This window comes from Tilletiopsis washingtonensis, assembly GCF_003144115.1.
Source record: "Tilletiopsis washingtonensis strain MCA 4186 unplaced genomic scaffold FA09scaffold_22, whole genome shotgun sequence".
Lineage (NCBI taxonomy): Eukaryota > Fungi > Basidiomycota > Exobasidiomycetes > Entylomatales > Tilletiopsis > Tilletiopsis washingtonensis.
In genome coordinates, this window is record NW_020312019.1 from 17,959 (window position 1) to 37,925 (window position 19,967).

A 19,967-nucleotide genomic window follows, 5' to 3' on the forward strand; every position below is an offset into this window, starting at 1 on the left:
GCAGTGCTCGTGCTCGCGGTCGAGCAATCTCGTGAGCTGCGTTGAGTCGCACCTTGTCGAAATACGCTTTACACCCTCCTGTTCCCAATGAGCCTTGCCTTCTCTGCTAGCCCTACTCGGCAGGGACGCCATTCATACCGAAAGCACACACGAGCTGGCCACGCAAAGGATGCTCGTCATCGTCGCTCCCCCTGAGAGCTCTCGTCAGGGGACGGTGTCGCTCGTCGTGCCGCGGCCCTGCTCTCGGGCCACGGCGACCAAGCTCTTTCCCCGGCACGTCAAGGGCGCAAGCACAAGCGCCGGGCCAGCTCAAAGGAACCCTTGGCGAGGCGCGACGATCTTCCAGGACCCTCGCACACGCCAAGGCCGGCCGATGGCGCGGCGGTGCAGTGCGTGCATGGGCGGCGAGCGCCAAGTAGGCGGCACATGCGCGAGCGCTGCGCCGCGGCTACGATCGGGCAGCCCTGACGCTGCATAGGCTGCGTCTGTCGTCGCTGCGTGCTCACACAGCCACAGTCGCAAGCAGGAGCGAGAGGACCCGGCGCTCTCAGCAGCCAGCGCGGATCGCGACACAGCCAGACGAGCGCACAGCAGCAGGGAGGCAAGGCGTTGTGCCGTCGCATGCGGATGCGGCGTGCGGGGAGGGCCGACGTCGAGATGGCGTTGGCACGGCCGCCGGCAGCCAAGACACCACGCGAGGATCGACGTCGGCGGAGGCGTGTCGCGCTGAGCGCGAATAAGACGCGCTGCTCCATGACGCTGGCTGGCGAGGAGGAGGGGGGGGGGCACGGGAGCGCGGCGGGTGTTGTGACAGGGCACGGCGCGGTGCCGGGGGCGTGCTGCTGCCGTGCCTGTGGAGCGCGGCAGGCACAAGCACAGAGCACGACAGGCCGCCGCCGAGCGTCGCCGACCGCCTCTTGGCGCTGGTGCTGCCTCTCCGCCTCCGGCACCGCGGCCGGCCTGCGGCCACGGCAGACGGCAGCGCGAAGCGCGAAGGCAGCCCGCACCGACCGCCGCCCGCGGCCTCAGCGCAGCCTTGCGGCTTGCTGCTGCCTGCCGCCTGCCGCCTGTGAGCGGCTGCCCGCCCGCCGCGAGCTGTCGCAGCAGCAAGAGTGTGCGTCATGGAGGCGCCGCATGTGCCTCGCGGGCTCGCGCGGCACGCCGCCTGTCAGCGTGCCGTGGATCTGCACGCGCGGTGATCCGCGGCGGCGGGCGCGGTAGAACGCACGACGCTTCTCTCTTGCGGCGCGCCGCGGCGGGAGAGGAGAGGAACGGGCTTGCGGGCTGCCGTCCTGCCGCGAGGGTCCGATTCGGGGTGCCTGCCCGCGCCACACTGCTGCAGTGCCCAGACAGCTCAAGCTGCACGCCACGCCACGCTGAGCAGCGCAGCCCAGAGACTAGGCGTGCGGGCGGCGCCCCTCTGCGGCAGCACGCGGCGGCGGGCCACCCCTCGACACTAGACTCTCGCGGGCAGGGCCCTTGCTCTCTCGTGAGGCGCTTTGAAGCCTCAGCGAGCGAAGTAGCGTGCCGCCGCGCATCATCAGGCAGAAGGCGCGGCGGCGGCCCGAGAGCGACGGCCGGCCGGCGCGGTGCGGCGGTGCGGCGCCTCGCCGCGATACCGACGTGCAGCGAGAGCCAAGCACCGCGCCGGCGCGCCTGTGCAGCCGAGCCCAGCGCTGTCGAGACCCGTGCCGCGCCCCGACACTCCGTGCTCGCCTCGCCCTTCGCTCCTGACCACAGGCATCCATCAGCAGTCGCGCACCCTCATCCCTGCCAGCCTCTCACCTCCTCTTCTCTCCGCTCGCTTCCATCACCCGCCGAGCCTGCGCGGCCCTCCTCGCCAGCGACAACAGCTCTCGTAGAGGCCTGTCTGACGCTCTCACTCGGCGCATCTAGGCGCCTCTGCCCCGAGGCATCTGCCTCCGAGTTGCTTCACTCTCGCGGCTTTCCTTCATCATGTCCGCATCGGTCGCAGCACCCGCCAGCGGTGCGGCAGTGCCGGCTGTGTCGCCCAGCGCCGAGCAGGCCAAGACGCGCGGCGGCCTGCCGGGCCTCATCACGCGCGGCCTCTCCAAGTCGAGCCTGCGCAGCACCGACGCCGAGTCGCCCGGCAACGAGCGCACTCCGCGCACGCCCAGCACGTCTGCAGACCGTCCGGCGGCGAACCGTGCGCGCAGCAGCTCGAGCGTCCTCGCGCGCCTCGCGAGCCGCAGCAGCGCGCACACGTCGAAGGACGAGCCGTCATCGCCCTCGTCCTCCAAGATGGACCGCGCCGCGCTCGAGAAGCCGCGCGGCAAGTACAAGAGCGGCGTCAACTGGAACGCGCCGGGCCTTGCGCTGGACCATGAAGAGCCCTTCATGCAGACGTCCTACGTCGGCTCGCCGACCGATGAGCAGGAGAAGCACCTGAGCGCGGAGGAGGAGCTGCGCCTCGCGGCAGAGCGCGAGCAGGCAGAGGCGGGCCAGATGCTCTCCGCCGGCAGCACGGCGGCAGCCAAAGCGCACACCCAGCGCGCGTCGCAGGCCGAGCCCTTCTTCCTCGCACACCAGCGCGCGCTCGACTCGAACGCGCAGGACCAGTCTCAGCGCGAGGCAGCCACGGCGACGATTGGTCTGCGCAGCCCAGCCGTGCCGAGTCCTCTGGGCTCGTCGCCTGGCCGCTCGCCCGCGCGCAGCCCGCGCTCCATGGGCCGGGCGGCGCCCAACGGCGTCAGTCATGATGCGCTCGTCGCCGAGGAGGGACAGCGCATCCTCGCCGCAGCCCGGCTGCAGGCTGCTGGCGGTGTGTACCAGCCGCCGATGCTCGGTCCCGAGGGCACCTCTCCGTCGTCCTCGCCGCGTCTGCAGGGCGCCACTGCTGCGATTGCGGAGGGAGACGAGCGCTCGCTGAGCCCGGAATCTGGCAATTCGCTCGAGGTGCCCGGCGTCGGCGACGGCAAGTCGTCGCGCAGCCCCTCGCCGGACCCGAGCACGAAGAGCAAGCGCAAGACGTTCCTGGGCTTCGGCGGCGGCAGCTCCAAGGCTGACAAGGCCGCCGAAAAGGCAGAGCGCGCCGCCGAGAAGAAGAGCGGCTCGTCCAGCAAGCCCTCGTCGCGGCGTGCGTCGCGCGTGGACCTCAGCATGACGAGCGCATCGGGCAGCGCGAGCAACTACGACTTTGCCGACACGATGAGCATCGACAGCAGTCACGGTTCCATCGGGCCGAACGGCACGGCGCGCCGGCGCCGGTACAAGGACACGCGCGGCCTCGACATTCTCGCGTCCGAGCTCGCAGCCGAGGCGCTGCTCAGCCAGTCCATGCCGTCGTCGTCGAACGGAGACTCGATGATGCTGCCCGGCTCCTTCACGCCCGAGGCGCGTCGCGCGTCGATGATGAGCGTTCTGGGCCAGGGCACGCCGAGCAACGCAAGTCAGGCCAGCCTCTCTCCACTCGCAGCTCCGCAGCCGCCCTTCGCAAACGGCGGCGGCTACGGCGGCGGCAGTGCGTCGTCTTCGCGCAACAGCTCCCCTCGCCTCGGCGCCAGCGACCTGCCGCGCTTCCAGTCGACCAATTCGCTCTCCGTGCCCTCGTCGCCCTACGCCACGCAGAAGGCGCAGGTCAAGGGCCTGCCGACCGACATGCTCACGGGCCTCGGCGACGGACCCTACCCATCGCTTCCGCCGCGCCGCCTCGAGGATGTCGGCGCGACAGATCCGTTCGGCCTGCCGATGGACCACGGCAGCACGCCGTACGACATCAGCAGCACGTACGTCAACCGCACGTCGGTCTACCACACGCCGGTGCAGGTCAACGCGCAGGCCCGCTCGCGCAACGTCAGCGCCACCAGCGCCTCGACGGCGCCGACGAGTGCCAAGCGTGCCGTGCTGCAGATGTCGATGCACAACCCCGAGACGGAGCTGCAGGGCCTGACGAAGCCGCCGAAGAGCGGCAAGTCGACGCCCTTCGGCGGCGGCTCGCGTGCCCCTTCGCGCACTGTCACGCCCAAGACAAGTGTCTCGCAGCTTCGCACTCCTGCCTCGCCCGCAGGCGTGACCGCCACGCCGACGCAGGCCGAGCATGCCAAGCAGAGCGCCCGACTGCGCGAGGCCAGCGAGAAGCTGCAGCAGAGCACGCAGCGCCGCGCGAGCCCTCCAGCAGCGAATAGCAGCGCCGCTCCTCTGGCGCCTGGGCCCGCGCCTGAGCCCGTTCCGGGCGTGCCTGCATCCGTCAAGGCCTCGCCGACTGTCGTGGCTGCGAGCACGCCGTCCATGCCTCCGCCATCCCAGCCCGCTCCGAAGCAGCTCAGCGCTGCTGCGACCGTGTCGCCGCCATCGAGCCCACAGAAGGGCGCCCGGCCTCCCGCGCGGCACCGTCTGTCGTTCTTCGGCGGCAAGAAGAGTCAGCCGGCCAGCCCGGCGCCTCCCTCGCCCAAGCCGGCGGTCAAGGGCCCAACGAAGTCATCGATCGTCGCCAGCACGCTCAAGCCGGCCGGCGACATCGTGGCTCCAGTGCTCAACAAGATCCCGTCGCGCAACACGGTCGACTCTTCGGCTGAGCGCGGCGCTAGCCCTTACTCGGAGAGCGGCAGCTCGGCAGCTCCGCACCTCTCGACGCCGGCACCTGTCGGAACTTTCCGCCGCAGCTCGACGACGCCCGACGTGCCGCGTGCGGCACAGACGAAGGCTGCCGCGCCTCCGGTGCCCGCTGTGCCAGCGGCCGCCAGGAAGCAGCAGTCGGCGACGCTGGGCCACACCAGTGCGCTGCGCGCCGACCTGCCGGGCAGCAAGAGCAGCACGACGCTCAGCAACGGCAAAGAGGCGCGCGCCAGCAGCGAAAGCACCAAGTCTGTCTCGAAGTTCTCGCGCTTCCTCTCGCGCCTGAGCGGCAAGTCGAGCGCGCCCACGAACGCGACGCCAGTGGCCAAGAAGACGCCGACGAGCCATGTCTCGTCGGGCGCATCGACGCCGAGCAACGCCGCGCCCAGCTTCGCCACCGCGCAAGAGCTCACGGCGCCGAACTCGCCCGAGCAGACACGCGCGTCTCTCGTCGGCATGCCCACGAAGCAGGTGAGCCCGGTCGCAAATGTCGACTAGACACATGCGCTGACGAGCATCTCGACAGGAGCTCAGCTCTGAGGAGAAGGACGTCGCCGTCGCCCGTGCCTTTCTCAACCCCGAGATGAGCGCCTCCGGCTTCGGTACGCGGGCAGCCTACAGCAGCGCCTCCGCTGCGCCGGCGTCGGGCGCCGTGGCGCTCTCGGAGCGCTCGCGCAGCGCCAGTGCCGACCGCTCGGGCTCGCTCGACGAGCACAGCCCGCAGGCCAGCGAGGGCTCGCAGGAGCACGGCGCCTCGGCCGGCTCGGCCTCGACGCGCTCCGCCACGAGCGCCGGCACGCTGGCCACGACGCCGAATGCCAGCACCGGCATGGTCGCTGCCAGCAAGGACGTCGTGGTGCCCATCGAGGAGGCGGATGGAGCCACCAGCATGCCTCTGCGCACCGTGGCCGCCTAGTGCTGGCAGCGCCCGCTTCGATCCATACCACCTCATCTCAGCGCATCTGCGACTCGCAGACCTCATAGACGTCTTCTCACACCTCACAGCCTAATGACAACTCTGGATCCCTCTCGCTCGCGCGGCCCGCGCCTCGTCTCCTCGGCTCTGCAGCTTCGCAGGCTCACTGTCTCTTCGCGTCCCCCCGGCTCAGTCTTCCGCCCGAACTGCGGCGCGGAAGCGGCCGTCTCGTCACACGCTCCTTTCCTATGCCCTTCTCGCCTCTCCATCTCTCGCCGCGCCTCTCTCTCGGCCCCATCCGCACGTCGTAGCAGCACCTTCGCCTTCACGTCGCCGCCCGCACAAGTGCGCCTTCGCTTCGCACGCCGCGGCGCGCCCCAGCACATTCGATCCGCTCTTCACCATCTGGCCCACCTCACGCCGTCTTCGAATGACATGCGCTCTATCCATCGACAGTCTGAGTCTGGCTGAGTGCTGCAGAAGGTATACTTGAGGATGTAGCTGCGTGCGTGCTAGAATACAGAGGTGATGGGGTGATGCGAGGGGAAGGTGACTGCGAGTGAGGGAATGCGAGCAGGAGCGCCGCGGGCAGACTAGCCGACAGAACGCTTGCCCAGCTTGAGCTTGAGCTTCGGCGCACCGGCAGTGGGCGTGGAAGGCGAGGCAGCGGGCGGGCTGCCGGCGCTGCCCGGTGTGCCAGGCCCGCCAGGTGTAGCACGAGCGCCGAAGAAGACGGGCGGCACGCCAGAGAGGGGCGTGCCGGGCGGCGCACCGTACATGCCGCTGGCCGTCTGCATGAGCGAGGGCCGGCGGGCACCATCGACGCCTCCGGCGGGCTGCGGCGCCGTCTGCCGACTGGAGGCCGACGAGGCCATCGTCGAGGGACGCGGCGCCTCCCACATGCGGCACGACGTGTTCGTGGCCATGTGGCCGATGTCGCCGCAGCGGCCGCAGCGACGCTGAAAAGAGAAGAGAGTCAGCGCTGATGAGTGATGCACGCGCGAGCGCACGCACCTTGGTGTCTGTCTTGTTGACGAGTGCCTTGTAGCCGCCCTCGATCTCGAGACCCTCGGCGGCAGCCTTCGCCTTCTTGCGCTGCAGACGACGCTCCTGGTTCTTTTTGGCGGCCGCGATCTCGTCCTGCAGACGCTTGCGGCGCGCGGCGTTGATGGCGGCGTCGTCTGTAGGCACCAGTGCCTCCGAGGCCGTCGTCTCGTCTTCGATGCGCTGGCGCTGGCGCACGTACGCGTGGATGACGCCCGGGTCGCGCACGACTTCGGACACCCACTTGTTCTTGATGAAGCGGCGGATCTTGAGCACGCGCGTGTCGACGTCGGCCTGGCTCTCGTCGTCACCGGGCGTCTGCGCAGCGGGCGTGGCATCGTGCCGCACGGACTGCGCCCGACTGTGTCCGCGCACATGAGCAGCGCTGGGCGTGGGTGCAGCGGCGCTGTACGCGTCCTCCTCGTCCATCTCCGGCGGCACCGGGTTCGAGAGCGAGTCGGACTGCGCCTTCCAGATGCGCTCGACCTCGCTGCGGTAGATCGTCTTCTGCTTCTCGACGTTGTACTTGTGGCCCGACTTCTTCTCCTCCTCGTACATGATGGCTGCAGAGAGCTGGTCAGCAGAGGCCTGGCAGCAGAGATGCGGCCTGACTCACCTCTCCGCTCCGCCTCCGTCGCATGAGCCGGGAAGAATACCTCCTTCATCGACACACGCAGCATCGCAAACGCCTCGCCGCGGCCGGTGGGGTCGCCCTCGCCGTGCAGGCTCAGCATCGCCTTGCCCTGCGTGGCGTGCAGGAAGTTCTTGGATGTAATCCACGGCGCCAGGCGCTGCTCGATGGACATGGAGCTGTCGTCATTGTCCTCGTCCTTCTGCGAGACCTCCTGCGTGTAGCCCGAGTCGAGCAGGTGGCGCTGGCCCGACTGCATGGCCTCGCACAGCGCCATGTGCTCCGGCGGCAGCAGCTTCTGCAGCTCGACGTCCTCGGGTGGCGTGATCTCAGGCTTGAGCTTCCAGTAGCCCTGGTCGTGGTCGCCGGCGGTGCGGTTGTACGCCATGAACTCCTGCAGCGCAGCGTCAGCAGGTGCTCAAGTAAGGTCCGAGGCAGCAGGACGCACCTTCAGGCGCTGGCGCATCTGCAGCTCGTTCTGCTCGGGGAAGTAGCGCATGATGCGGTGGATTTTGATGCGGTTGCCTGGCGTCGTCGCGACGAGGCGGTAGGCGATCATCTGCAGGCGCGTCTTGATGGCGTTGGTGACGAGACGCGCGTGCGGGCCGGGCACCTGGACGAGCGGGTACGTCTGCCCAACGACGAAGAGGTTCTTGATCTCGCGCAGGTAGTAGCTGATCTCGTTCTTCGTCGTGCTGCGGATGAGCAGAAAGTCGGTTGACGCAGGCTTGTGCCGGAAGAGCGGCGCGCGGACCATGTTGTTGTACAGCGTCGGCTGCGTCTGCCCTGGTCGCACGCTGCCGAACTTCATGAAGGGCGACTCGTCGGTCTCGTCGAGGACGAACGGCTCGCCAAGGTCCGACTGCGAGGCATAGTCAGCGCACGAACGCACAGGCGGCAGCGGAGACACTCACGCGCGGAATGTGCTCGTCCTTGGCGTCCTTCTTGCGGTAGTAGTTGACGATGAGTGAACCCATGCCGAGCTTCGAGAGGATGGGCGGGTACTCCTCGGAGTACTCGTACATGACGAATTGGCTCGTGTCCTTGAGCGTGAGGTCGCGCGTGCTCTTGAGCATGTGCTCTGGATCCTTGCCCTTGCCGCCGCTCTTGTTGCTGCCGCCGCGCTCGTCCTTCTTCTTCTTCGACGAGCGCACCTTGGAGAAGCGCAGCGGGATGTTCGTCGGGAACACCATCGCCGGCCGGTGGAAGGCACGCGCCTCGCCCTTGTTGATGCGCGTCTTGTACTGCGCGTGGAGTGGTGAGCAGCGAACAGACAGGCATGGCAATTAGCACTCACGAAGGGCAGCTGCAACCGATTGGCCGGCGGCGCGTGCTGGATGACAAGCTGGCCGAGCGTCTGGCGCACGCGCTGCCGGTGCTCCTTCGTCACTTCGTAGAAGCGGTCGTTGGACAAATTCAGTGGGTCGAGCTCGGCCGCCGTGCGCGCCGCTCGCGATGTGACAGCCGGCGCATCGGCGCGGATCAGTAGCGATGCGTTCTCTGCGGTCGAGTGATGAGCACGCCAGACGAGGCCTTGCTTGTGCGCAGGTCCACTCACCGCGCGAGCCGGCGTCATCCCGTTCAATCATCATCTCCGGATCGTTCATATCCAGCAGCAGCTCCTGGAACCTCGGCCGCGGCGCATCGGCCGCGGGCTTCTCCCACATGATCTCGTCGGCCCATGTGCCGCGGTCCAAGTCGATGTTGATTGGCCGTTCTGGCTGCACAGGCGGCATGTGGGCCGGCACATCATCGCTTGAGAGACACACACTGTCAGCGGGAGAAGCTCAAGCGGGCACTGGCGATGCTCACGAAGTGTACACGATGCGGCTCTCCCAATCGTCGATCTCCATCGCGGGCATCTCAGTCTCGAGCTTGTCCTAAGCCGTAGCATTGCAGGTTTAGCAAGAGGAGCTGCGCACGGCACGTCAAGAGCGTCTCACCACGGTATCGCGCACTCGCATGCTCTCCAAGAGCGGATGGAGCACGTCACGCAGGTAGCCGTGCTCCTTTGCCTCAGTGATGGTGAAGGGCCGCGAGGACGCATGGTCGCGCGTGGAGATCTCGAGGCTCGCAGTGATCGTCGCACCTTGCGCTAGCCATCAAGAGTCAGCGATCTGTTGCGAGCACTCCTGCCCCAGTGTGCAAGCAGCAGAGGCCCTCTCTCTGCCTCTACTCTCTGCGCTGCTCGAGACATCACCGGGCATCCGCTGCTTGCGCATCCCTCCACACGCTGCTTCAGGTGACTCACGTCGCTCCAGCTTCGAGAAACGCCCTCGCTTCCGCGGCCGCAGGTCCTTGTAGTAGATGTCGGTGAAGTTGAGGATCTGGTCGGGCGTGAAGTCCGGGTAGAGCGCATGGACGTCCACTGCCGGCCTTTCTGGCGCGCTGGGCTCCGCCGGCGGGGGGGTCGCCTCGCGCGTGTCCGTCGGCTCGGCCTTGACGACGGGCGGCGGCGTGCCCATTGCGTCCGGATCATCCTCGCCCTCTGCATCCTGCCCTCCCTCGTCTTCATCGTCGTAGTCCTCCTCGGCGCCACGCACGCTGCGCTTGCTGGCAGCGACGCTCTGCATGCCGAGGCGGTATGCGCGGTCGGCGATGCGCTTGCGCTCCTCCTGCATCTCGCGATCGACCTCTTCCTCCCAGTCTGCACGGCCGCCCTCGCCGCCGCCAAAGTCGTCATCGACGAAGCGCTCGCTGTAGATCTGGTCGCGCTCGAGGTGCGGGCCCGAGCTGTCGACCTGGTGCACGCGCGAGCGGCCCGCCGAGTCCTCGACGCCCAGGTCCGACAGCAGCGTGCCGAGCGCCAGGTTGCCCAGCTGCCCGACGGCGCCGCGCTCGTCCTCCATGGCGTGGCAGTGTGGGTGAGGGGGATGGTGGTGGTGGTGGAGGGCCAGGATGCGCAGCTCGCGACGTCGCGCAGTCGGCCCGATGCTGCCGTAGGCTGGCCGTGCGCTGCGCGTCACGTGACACGCCCCGCCCTGGCAGGATGGGGTCTGGACATGGCTCCGCCTCAGCCTTGGCTGAGGCGGAGCTGTCGTCAGCTGAAGCAGCATGTACGAGGCATGCATGTGCTTAGGAACGCCTCTGGGAAGTGCCGAACGTCTCGCACACTTGCGGCTCTGCGTCCGGCTTCTGCGCCGTGCATGGACGACACGACGAGGTGGAGGCACCTGGGCCTGCTAGCCAGCCCAAGACATCACCCCGCTCACTTGCGGCTCACAAACAGAAGCGCAGGTCACTCGAGGGGAAAGCCCTGTCGTGCATTATTCTATTGAGACCGATGAAACACCATCCGCAGTGCTAGCTGCGAGCCCAAGCATCCTTACTTCCCCCCTTCCCTCTCTTCCTCATGCCGCCCTTCGACGGCGTTTCCGTCCCAACTGGCCAGCTCGAGGCACCCGAGAGCCTGCGCACAGGTAGCGCGGCCATTGGGCGCGCAAGTGCTTGCTGCGACGAGCCGCGGTAGAGGCGTCGCGACGGGCTGCTGCCGCGAGAACGCAGCGCCAGCCGAGGTGCCGCCAGCCTGCCGCGGCAGGCGGAAGCGGCTACGTATTGTGCAAAGCATGAAGCACCACTGCCTCATTCAGAGCTTGCTGCCTGGCCGTCTGCCCGCGAGCGTGGCCTTGAAGTTGACGAGATTGACGAGATCGCTGTTGACGGGCGTGTCGATGCCATAGCGGCGGCCAAGCCCGACAATGTAGCCGTTGATGAAGTCGATCTCCGTCTTGCCGCGCATGTTGTGCACATCCTGCTGCATGCTGCTGAAGTTCTGCGCCGTGCTGCGCGCCACTGCCTCGGCGGCGCTCAGCAGCGCCGAGGGCGACAGCGACTGGTCAAGCAGCGAAGCATCGAGCTGGTCGAGACCGCCAGCCGAGCCGCTGCCCTCGCGCGCGTCCCGCGCCTGCGCAAGCAGAACGGCGCTGGCTTCACGGCAGATGTCGCCCATCGCGAGGCGCGCAGCGGCGTTGCCGTACAGCTCGCCGTTGCGGCAGTCGGCGAGCGCCGTGAGCGGGTTGATGCAGGCATTGATGACGAGCTTGTGCATCAGCTTCAGCTGCATCTGCCGGATCGGAAGCCACTGCACGCCCAACGGCATAGCCAGCAGCGCCGCGACGGTATGCCGCAGCGTGAGCGTCTCGGGCAGCTCGGGGATCGCGGCGAGGTCGAGCACCTCCTGCGCGCGCCCGCGGCTGCGCGAGCGCCGCTGCGCAGTCGTGCGTGGCCGGAAGAACTCCCAGCCTACCGACTTGCCCTCCTCCTCCCGCAGCTTGTCAGCTGCCTCCCGAGCAGCGGCGCGAGCCTCGGCCTCCTCCTCGAGCGCGCGGTTGGCGCCTGGCGGCCGCACGATGACGGAGCGCTCGTAGCCCTCGGGCGCGCGCAGCGCGTTTGGCACGACGCCAAAGTGCAGCTCGCCCACGCCGGCGTGGACGACGTGCAAGCGCCGCTTGCGCCATGCGCCGTGCGTCGTGGAGGCAAGGATGAAGTTTGGCCGGTGCTGCGGATCCGGGAAGAGCTTCTCGTAGAGCAGGTCGAGGACGCCCTGCCCGTTCTGCAGGAGCACGATAGTGGAGGAGGGCGTGAGACGGGAGGCGAGCGGAGCAAGTGACGAGAGCGTGGTATCTGCCTTGGAGGTGACGATGAGAGAGTCGATGGAGTCGGAAGCGTACCCTTGCGCGTGACAGATGCCCTGTGGCTTGTCGTCTTGCCCAGAGTAGGCGGATTTCCGCCGCGCTTTTGGCGCTGGCGGCGGCTGCAACAACGTGATGGGTGCGTGGCGCTGAATGTGGAAGTCTCGCTCGGTGAACCGGGCGCCGTCGCGCTCGACGATGATGCTGTCGTCCTCCTTTGGCGGCAGTGCCATGAACTCAGGCCGCCCGACGGGCTTCTGATGCCGCAAGTGCAGCGTGACATGCGTCTGCGACGGGTCGGGCAAGAAGCCGTGCACGTGCGGCGCAGCGAGGTGTGGCGTAGCGAGGCCAGGCGCGCTGCTGCCGAGCACACTGCTGCTGCCGGCACCCTCATTACTGCTGCTGCTGGACTGGCCACTGCCGCTGCCGCTGGCAAAGGCATTGGGCAGCTCGGCGGCGGCGGCACGCAGGTTGGCATGGGCGCGCGTCGAGCGCTGCAGGTGGAACGCGACGAGCGAGCCGATGGAGCCGACGCCCGAGACATGGAAGCGCATGCCCGGCGCAGGAGAAGGCTAGCAGGCGCGGCGCTGTGCCATGCAACGAGGCCGGGCGCCCCGGCGGCGCGATGCCCAGAGTGGAGTGGCGAGAGGCGCGGAGGGTGGGGCACAGGGCACGCGCGGTGGCGGCGGCGCAGCGGACGAGGTGCCGAGCGTGGGCTGGACGGGAAGAAGTGCTGAGAAGACGAGGCGGTGGCGAGGTGAGGTGCGGTGATGTGGGGAGAAGGGAGGCCCCAGCCGCTGCTGCTTGCCGCTCTGACCTCACCCGAGTAGGTGCTTACGCCGCGAAGGAAGGGGCGCGGCGCGCGCCGCACGGCCGAGTGCCGGCGAGCTTAGAAATGTGTTGCGCGCACGTGACGCGCCCGCGCCCGGCCAGCGCCGACCGGGGCTCCCCACACCATGCTGCCGCCTCCTTCACCCCCGGATCAAGCACACAGGAACAGATGTGTAGTGCTATGTCTATTGCGCCAGGGCCACGGGCGCCGCCTCGGCCTCGGGCTGTGGCGGCAGCGGCGACGCCTCGCGCGCCAGCTCGCGCAGGCGCTTCTTCTCGGCGGCCTCGGCCGCCAGCAGCGCGGCCGCACGCTGCTCCTCCCTCTTGAGCTCCTGGGCACGCTGTGTGCGGCGCTTGCGCTGCTGGTTGCGCACGAAGCGCGCCTGCTCTGCGTGCGCCGTGCGCTCATCGACGTCGCGGTGCAGCTCGTCGATGCGTCGCTCTACGTGCTTGAGCGCCTTGCTCAGCGCCTTGTTCAGCTGCGTCACGCGCGTGCGCTCGGCATCGCGGAAGCGCCGCTCGTCCCACCGCTGCAGCGCCCGCTGCACGACGGCGTGCTCGGCGTAGAGCGCAAGCAGCGCCCGCTTCTGTAGCCGCACGACCCACCAGCGCGCGCGCTGCTGCTCCGCGCGGCCCGTCAGCGAGGCGAGCGACTCGAAGAGCTCGGGCGATGGCGCGTGGTGCGGCGCGTCGAAGTACGGCAGCGCGACGGGCGCAGAGGCCTCGCCGGCCGCATCCTCGTCGAGCCAGCTCTCGGCGACAGTCTCCGACGAGGCAGATGTGGGTGTCTCGTCAGACGGTGATGGCTCAGCTTGCGGTGCCTCGTCGAACGGCGCCAACGGAGCTTGCGATGCGTCGTGGAGTGATGACGGCTCAGTCTCCAGCTGCGACGAAGCCTCGCCGGAAGGAGCTGTCTCCGCCGTCTCTGCTTGCAGTGCGTCGGGAGAGTCGAGTGCGTCCTGCGCCGCCTGAGCTTCGGCAGCGGCCGCAGCTTGCGCGCGTCTCGCTGCCTTGGCCTCGCGAGTCTGCTCGACCTCGGCAAGCCTTGCCGCGTGAGCCGCCTCCTCGCCCAGCTCCACGTCGCCCACGCCCAGCTGCACGGCCATGCGGCGCACCTCATCCTCGTAGCTCTCGACAGCCTCAACGAGCACGTACTGCGCGACGCAGAGGTACTGGCCCTCCTGGCGCGCCAGATCCTCCATCTTGCGGCCCCAGTCGCCCAGCGCCGGCGTGGCGACCTGCGAGGCATTAGGCGCCGTGCAGGCGTGTTTGATGAGCGTCTTGTACGTCGTCAGGTTCGGCGTGATGGCGTCGGGGTGCGAGTAGGGCAGCGGCGCGTCGTCGTCGTCGGCCTGCGAAGCTTGCGTCTCGGACGCGGCCTCGTCGCGAGGCCTCAGGTCACGCCAATTCATGGCGAAGAGACTGCCCTGCGGCGCCTCCTCTGCGGCTTCTGCGAGCTGCTCGCCGCGCGGCAGCGGCCGAGTAATCGTCTCGTACGCCGCGATCATCTTCGGCACGCTCTCATGCTCGCCCAGCGCCATGAGGATCGTGTTGAGCGTGTGCACGGTGAGCTTCGACTCGGCCGGCCGCTCGGGCTGTGCATCGAGCGCATCGAGGTCCACGCCGTAGCTGACGCGCAGCAGCGCCTTGAGCGCGGGCATGTGGCCAGCCAGGCGCAGCATGCGCGCGGCCAAGTCGAGCGTGACGACGTCCGGCGTCACGCCTCTCTTTGCCATGTCGTCGAGCAGCTCCACAGCACGGCGCGCATCGATATCAGCAGCCGTGCGCGCCCTGACTTGCGGCGGACCCTTGATCTTGCTCTGCAGCCATTCTTCGCGCGCTTGGATACGCGCCGCCCGCCGCTCGGCCTTGCCCAGCTTCTTGCGCTCGCTGCGCGTGCCGGCGCGCAGCGCTGCGGCGTGCGAACGCACGAGCGAGTTGGCCAGGTGTCGCGAGAGGCCCAACATCATGGCCTGGTACGTGCGGCGGTTCGGCTCCAAGAGCGGCGGCGCCGGCGTGGGCCCTGCATCGGGAAAGAGCCAGCCGAGGAGCGAGCGCCGCGGCTGATACCGCTTCTGCTCCTCCGCTGTGCTCTGCTCCTGGATCTCGCGCCAGAGACGCGTGAGCGCCATCATGTTGCCGCTCGGCGCAATGACGTCGAGCACGTGGTTGTAGTCTGCCATGTCGGGGTGCGCCTCGATGTCTGGCAGCGCACTGCTCGTGCTCGCCAGCGGCGTCGTGAGCTCGGCGGAGAGGCGGCGCATGTGCTCAAAAAGTGTCGTGGCTCGCGTGAGATACTGGTGAATCGTGTCGTCGACGAGGATCGAACTGGATCGCTGCGTCGTGGTCAACTGGCCGCCCGGCCGAAAGGCGACGAGCGGCGGCGCGCTGGGCACCGGCTGCGGGTAAGACGATCGGCCGGCCGCGCCCGACTCGGACGACTCGCCGGCCGCACGCAGCTCGTCGGCGTTCGACATCGCATCGGCGTACTTCTCGGCGCTGACCTCGTCGCGGCGACGCCGCTTGTCGCGCCGCGCCACGACACGGCGCGAGTGGACGTTGGGTGTAATGGCCCGCAGCACGAGGGAGAGATGCAGCGGCAGCAGGCGCATGCGTGCCTCGGCGCTGGCCGTGCTCTCCTCGACACTGCTGCCGTCCAGCGGCCGCTGCATGAGATCCGTGTAGGCGGCCCAGACGCGCTCGGGGTCCGGAAAGGCCTTGTAGATTTCGCGGAAGATGGGGTGCGCCTCCTCGGCGTAGCGCTGGGCGCTGGCGTCGGCAGGCGGCGCCCGGCTGCCGCTGCCGCTCGGGGCCCACACTGGCGACAGGGCGTGCTGCGGCGTGAAGAAGGCGCGCGGCGGCACCCATGCTGCGCTTGGCGTTGGGATGGCGATGCCTCCCGAGCGCCGAGCCGGCTCTGGCTGTGAGGCCTGCGGCGCCGCAACCTCCGCTTGGGCCGCTGCTGCCGCTGCGTCTGCCGCACCCACGGCGCTGCTGCTGCTCAGCGCTCGCCGGGCGACGAGGCCGCCGCGCGCCGGCACGGCCAGGCGGCGGGCGAAGACGCGCAGGGGCATGCGATGCGGCGGCGGGAGAGGTGCAGTGAGGGTGGAGTGGTCGGACGAGCAGGTGCAATGCGCAGGTGCAGCAGCAGGTGCGGCACCTCGAGGCTTGATTTCTGGGTTCTTCCCAAGGCGCGCCCGGCACGCTTCGGCGCAGCTCGGGGCCGCGCGCCGACGAGAGCGACGGGGCGCAAGACGCGTCGGGGCGCGGGAGATGGTCTCGCTGGCGCATCGTTGGCGCTGGGCGGCGCCCGTGCGCTGGAAGCGCCGACACGACACATCGACACCGACAGCAGCTGCAGCTGGCTCCCACCAACACCCTCCGCTGCCTGTGCTCCCTCTCTCCTCTCTCATCTCGGGTGCTCCTTACCGCGCCTCTGCCTCGCCCCGTGTACGCGCACGCACGATCCCGCCGCTCCCGCTGCGCGCCGCCGCGCCGCCGCACGCTGCCGCCATGTCGTTCAAGAAGGACGAGGAGGCGGGCGCCGTCGTGCCTGCCTTCTACCAGGACAAGGTGGGTCGTGTCGCAGTGGGGCTCACAGCACAGGCGTGCTGACTCTTGTACTGTAGACGAGCGTGATCCAGGAGGCGCGCGTGTTCAACGAAACGCCCATCTCGCCGCGCAAGTGCCGCATCCTCCTCACCAAGGTCATCTACCTGCTCTACACGGGCGAGACGTTCAGCCGCACCGAGGCGACGACGCTCTTCTTTGGCGCCACCAAGCTCTTCCAGCACAAGGACGTGAGTGCTGACTCTGCGGATGGGCGGTAGTGGAGACAGCTGCTGACAGCTGCGGACAGCCGGCACTGCGCCAGATGGTCTACCTCGCCATCAAGGAGCTCTGCCCGCTCGCAGACGACACCATCATGGTCACTGCCAGCATCATGAAGGACATGCAGCCCAACATGGAGGTCATCTACCGGCCCAACGCCATCCGCGCGCTCAGCCGTGTTGTTGACGTGAGTATGACCGAGAGCGGAGGGCAGCCGTAGAGCGCACGGCGTGGAGGTGTTGGAGAGGGCGTCAGGGGTAGTCTGGACGGCAAGCACGCACCGCCTGATTGACCGAAGCGCTGCACGGCTTGTCAGGATCTGAGCGCTCACGCATCCACCGCACAGCCGTCGATGGTGCAAGGCCTCGAGCGCTTCTTCAAGTCGGCCATCGTCGACCGCAACACGTCGATTGCATCCGCCGCGCTCGTGTCCGCGTACCAGCTGCACGTGGCCGCACGCGATGTGGTGCGCCGCTGGGGCAATGAGGCGCAGGACGCCATCACTGCCAAGCCGCAGGCCGTCAGCGGAGGCGGCGCTGGCTTCGGCGGCAGCATCGGCGGCGCGTTCCTTGGCGGCTGGGGCGGCGCACAGCAGCAGCAGCCCGTGCAGAGCGCGTACCAGGCGATCCCTTCGAGCAGCTACATCACGCAGTACCACGCCATCGGCCTGCTATACCTCATCCGCCAGACGGACCGCATGGCAGTGACGAAGATGGTGCAGCAGCTCTCGGGCAGCGGGCGCGGCGCCGGCTCGAGCCCGCTGCGCAGTCCCTTTGCCATCTGCATGCTGGTGCGCTATGCCGCCAAGGTGGCCGAGGAGGACCCGAACCTGCGGGCGCCGATGATGGAGCTGCTCGACAACTGGCTGCGCCACAAGAGCGACATGGTCAACTACGAGGCGGCGCGTGCGCTGTGCGAGATGCGCGGCCTCAGCACGCAGGACCTCTACCGCCCGATCGCCGTGCTGCAGCTCTTCCTCTCCAGCCCCAAGTCGACGCTCAAGTTTGCCGCCATCCGCACGCTGGCCAAGCTGGCGCAGACGCAGCCGGCGGCGGTGCAGCAGTGCAACGTCGACATGGAGAACCTCATCACCGACACGAACCGCAGCGTCGCCACGTACGCCATCACGACGCTGCTCAAGACGGGCAACGAGGCGAGCGTCGACCGCCTGATGAAGCAGATCAGCGGCTTCATGAGCGAGATCAGCGACGAGTTCAAGGTCATCGTCGTCGATGCCATCCGCAGCCTGTGCCTCAAGTTCCCGTCGAAGCAGACGACGATGCTCACGTTCCTCTCGGGCGTGTTGCGCGACGAGGGCGGCTACGAGTTCAAGCGGGCCGTCGTCGAGGCCATCTTCGACATGGTGCAGTTCATCGGCGACTGCAAGGAGACGGCGCTGGCGCACCTCTGCGAGTTCATCGAGGACTGCGAGTTCACCAAGCTCTCCGTGCGCATCCTGCACCTGCTCGGCGTCGAGGGCCCGCAGATGGAGCAGCCGCACAAGTACATCCGCTACATCTACAACCGCGTCATTCTCGAGAACGCCATTGTGCGTGCGGCCGCTGTCAACTCGCTGGCCAAGTTCGGCCTGGGCGACAAGCGTCTGGCGGCGCGCATTACCGTGCTGCTGGAACGCTGCCTCGACGATGTCGACGACGAGGTGCGCGACCGTGCGGCGTTGAACCTGCGTGTGCTCAAGGAGGCGGGCCTGGCCGAGCGCCTCGTCAAGGACGAGAGCTCGTACAAGCTCGCCGCGCTCGAGGAGAGCCTGCAGACGTACGTGCAGGACCCGTCGGCGTCGACGTCGCGCTTCGACGCCTCGAGCGTGCCGCGCATCACGCGCGACGAGATGCGCCAGGAGGCACTGCGCGCCAAGAATGAGGCGGCGAGCAAGGTCGCCATGGCTGCTGATGGGCCGAGCACCAGCCGTGCTGGCGCCGCTGCAAACGCTGCAGCTGCCGCTGGCGCAGCAGGTGCCGCTGGCAACGGCGCGGCGGGTGCCTCGCCTGCCGAGGCCGCCTCCATCTACGCGCGCGAGCTGGCGGCCATCCCGCAGTTCAAGGAGTACGGCAAGCTGCTCAAGTCGTCCGCCAAGGCTGCCGAGCTTACAGAGCGCGAGACGGAGTACGTCGTCTCGGCCGTCAAGCACGTCTACGCCGAGCACATCGTCGTGCAGTACAACATCACCAACACGCTGCCCGACACGGTGCTCGAGAACGTTGCGGTCGTCGTCGGTGGCGCTGCGGACGCCGGGCTCAAGGAGGACTTCATCCTCCCGCACGCGCTGCTCTCACAAGACGCCCCAAGTGGCGTAGTGTACGTCTCCTTCACGCGCGTCGAGGGCCCCGACGAGTTCCCGCAGGGCGCGCTCAGCAACACGCTCAAGTTCATGAGCAAGGAGGTGGACCCGACGACGGGCGAGGCCGAGGAGGAGGGCTACGACGACGAGTACCAGACGGAGGACCTGGACCTCGGCGTCGCCGACTACGTGGGCGGACGCTTTGCCGACTTTTCGCGCGAGTGGGAGGCCATGGCGAACGCCAGCGTCGCGACCGAGACGTTTGCGCTCACGGCGCTCGAGAGTCTACAATGTGAGTCTTGCGCCGCCTTCTCAACTCTCCATACGCTCACGCCCCTCTCTCAGCCGCATGCGAAACGCTGGTCGAGCTACTGGGCATGCAGCCGCTCGGCGGCTCCGAGCTGCCGACATCGACCTCCGTGCACACGCTCAACCTCGCCGGCTTCGTGGCGCAGCCGGGCAAGCCGGCACACGTGCTGGCGCGCGCACGCATGACGTATGCGGCCGGCGAGGGCGTCACGATGGAGCTGGGCGTGCGTGCGGACAACGATGCGGCCGCACAATTGGTGCTTGGTGCGATTGCTTAGAGGGGAGTGCAATGCTATCGTCTCATCTGTTCATTCGCAAGAGAGGGAGGAGAACAGGAGGAGAGGAATCACCGCTTGCTCTTCTTGTCCTTCTTCTTCTCCTTGCCCGACTTGCTCGACTTGCCGGACTTGGCCGATGCAGGGCTGTCCTTGACGGGCGATGCGGCAGCCGCGCTGTCCGTCTTCTTGCGCTTCGATGTCTTCTCGGGCGTAGGTGCCGCAGCTGCAGCGGGTGCAGGCGGCGCGGCCGCGGCCTTGCGCTTCTTGCCCTCTTCGTAGCCTGGCGGGGAGCGTGAGCAAGCAGAGCAAGAGCGCCAGTGTGAGCTACTCACCAGCGTACGGGTCCAAGCTCTGCTTCGCCTTTCCCTTGCCCTTCTCCTTGCTCGACGTCACTGCAGCAGGTGCCGGTGCGGGCGCCTCCTCATCGCTGCTACCATCACTGCTGGAGCTGTCGCTGCTCGAGCTCGCCTCTCCCTTCTTCTCAAAGCGCGTATGCTGTCCCTGCGGCGCTGCACCCTTGTCCAGTGCCGCTTTGATGAAGCGTCCCGCTGCGGTCGCGTCGACGCGCGAGCGTGGCTCGGCTGGTGGGGGCAATGTGAGCAGCTGTGGGAGGGAAGGGGGG

The 19,967-nt window shown here is 68.2% G+C and overlaps 7 protein-coding genes across 7 annotated transcripts in view; 2 read left to right on the forward strand and 5 right to left on the reverse strand.

Moving 5' to 3' along the window:
* Window positions 1-30: 30 nt before the first annotated feature.
* FA09DRAFT_138695 (hypothetical protein) lies at window positions 31-822 on the reverse strand. Its single transcript, XM_025739119.1, has one exon. The coding sequence runs from the start codon at window positions 753-755 to the stop codon at window positions 279-281; it is 477 nt and encodes a 158-aa protein (XP_025595678.1). The 5' UTR covers window positions 756-822; the 3' UTR covers window positions 31-278.
* Window positions 823-2,571: 1,749 nt separating this feature from the next.
* Window positions 2,572-5,533, forward strand: FA09DRAFT_138752 (hypothetical protein). The gene is made up of 3 exons (XM_025739120.1): window positions 2,572-3,395; window positions 3,705-5,046; window positions 5,105-5,533. Exons 1-3 carry the CDS (start codon window positions 2,686-2,688, stop codon window positions 5,489-5,491), a joined length of 2,439 nt encoding a protein of 812 aa, XP_025595679.1. The 5' UTR covers window positions 2,572-2,685; the 3' UTR covers window positions 5,492-5,533.
* Window positions 5,534-5,963: 430 nt separating this feature from the next.
* On the reverse strand, window positions 5,964-10,049 carry FA09DRAFT_332050 (hypothetical protein). The gene is made up of 10 exons (XM_025743291.1): window positions 9,418-10,049; window positions 9,110-9,261; window positions 8,979-9,046; window positions 8,725-8,921; window positions 8,464-8,666; window positions 8,081-8,410; window positions 7,615-8,028; window positions 7,152-7,560; window positions 6,506-7,098; window positions 5,964-6,450 (listed from the first exon to the last, which is right to left on the reverse strand). The coding sequence occupies exons 1-10, from the start codon at window positions 10,013-10,015 to the stop codon at window positions 6,085-6,087; spliced, it is 3,330 nt and encodes a 1,109-aa protein (XP_025595680.1). The 5' UTR covers window positions 10,016-10,049; the 3' UTR covers window positions 5,964-6,084.
* A 351-nt stretch (window positions 10,050-10,400) lies between these two features.
* On the reverse strand, window positions 10,401-12,624 carry FA09DRAFT_332053 (hypothetical protein). Its single transcript, XM_025743292.1, has one exon. It carries the CDS (start codon window positions 12,349-12,351, stop codon window positions 10,753-10,755), a length of 1,599 nt encoding a protein of 532 aa, XP_025595681.1. The 5' UTR covers window positions 12,352-12,624; the 3' UTR covers window positions 10,401-10,752.
* Window positions 12,625-12,810: 186 nt separating this feature from the next.
* On the reverse strand, window positions 12,811-15,741 carry FA09DRAFT_332054 (hypothetical protein; the record flags this gene model as incomplete). The annotated part of the gene is made up of 1 exon (XM_025743293.1): window positions 12,811-15,741. Exon 1 carries the CDS (start codon window positions 15,700-15,702, stop codon window positions 12,814-12,816), a length of 2,889 nt encoding a protein of 962 aa, XP_025595682.1. The 5' UTR covers window positions 15,703-15,741.
* A 275-nt stretch (window positions 15,742-16,016) lies between these two features.
* Window positions 16,017-19,377, forward strand: FA09DRAFT_347075 (putative coatomer gamma-2 subunit). Its single transcript, XM_025744791.1, has 5 exons — window positions 16,017-16,201; window positions 16,258-16,428; window positions 16,488-16,646; window positions 16,806-19,050; window positions 19,104-19,377. Exons 1-5 carry the CDS (start codon window positions 16,142-16,144, stop codon window positions 19,343-19,345), a joined length of 2,877 nt encoding a protein of 958 aa, XP_025595683.1. The 5' UTR covers window positions 16,017-16,141; the 3' UTR covers window positions 19,346-19,377.
* The window catches only part of FA09DRAFT_362783 (hypothetical protein), a gene marked incomplete at its 5' end in the record, with an annotated part of 1,413 nt that continues 764 nt past the window's right edge, over window positions 19,319-19,967 (reverse strand). The window contains 2 exons of the mRNA XM_025745512.1: window positions 19,319-19,625; window positions 19,678-19,926. Of these exons, the coding sequence (XP_025595684.1) occupies window positions 19,414-19,625; window positions 19,678-19,926 (461 nt within the window). The 3' untranslated portion in view covers window positions 19,319-19,413. The remainder of the gene's footprint in view (window positions 19,626-19,677; window positions 19,927-19,967) is intronic.

Bases quoted from the DNA above. Each gene is read 5' to 3' on its own strand.
- FA09DRAFT_138695 (XM_025739119.1), bottom strand. From the start codon at position 755: ATGGAGCAGCGCGTCTTATTCGCGCTCAGCGCGACACGCCTCCGCCGA.
- FA09DRAFT_138752 (XM_025739120.1), top strand. From the start codon at position 2,686: ATGGGCCGGGCGGCGCCCAACGGCGTCAGTCATGATGCGCTCGTCGCC. The intron at 3,396-3,704 runs GCCGAGCAACGC...TCCGTTCGGCCT, and splicing joins AGCGTTCTGGGCCAGGGCAC to GCCGATGGACCACGGCAGCA. The intron at 5,047-5,104 runs GTGAGCCCGGTC...TCTCGACAGGAG, and splicing joins TCGGCATGCCCACGAAGCAG to CTCAGCTCTGAGGAGAAGGA.
- FA09DRAFT_332050 (XM_025743291.1), bottom strand. From the start codon at position 10,015: ATGGAGGACGAGCGCGGCGCCGTCGGGCAGCTGGGCAACCTGGCGCTC. The intron at 7,099-7,151 runs GTGAGTCAGGCC...AGCTCTCTGCAG, and splicing joins GACGGAGGCGGAGCGGAGAG to CCATCATGTACGAGGAGGAG. The intron at 6,451-6,505 runs GTGCGTGCGCTC...TTCTCTTTTCAG, and splicing joins TCAACAAGACAGACACCAAG to CGTCGCTGCGGCCGCTGCGG.
- FA09DRAFT_332053 (XM_025743292.1), bottom strand. From the start codon at position 12,351: ATGCGCTTCCATGTCTCGGGCGTCGGCTCCATCGGCTCGCTCGTCGCG.
- FA09DRAFT_347075 (XM_025744791.1), top strand. From the start codon at position 16,142: ATGTCGTTCAAGAAGGACGAGGAGGCGGGCGCCGTCGTGCCTGCCTTC. The intron at 16,647-16,805 runs GTGAGTATGACC...TCCACCGCACAG, and splicing joins CGCTCAGCCGTGTTGTTGAC to CCGTCGATGGTGCAAGGCCT. The intron at 19,051-19,103 runs GTGAGTCTTGCG...CCCCTCTCTCAG, and splicing joins GGCGCTCGAGAGTCTACAAT to CCGCATGCGAAACGCTGGTC.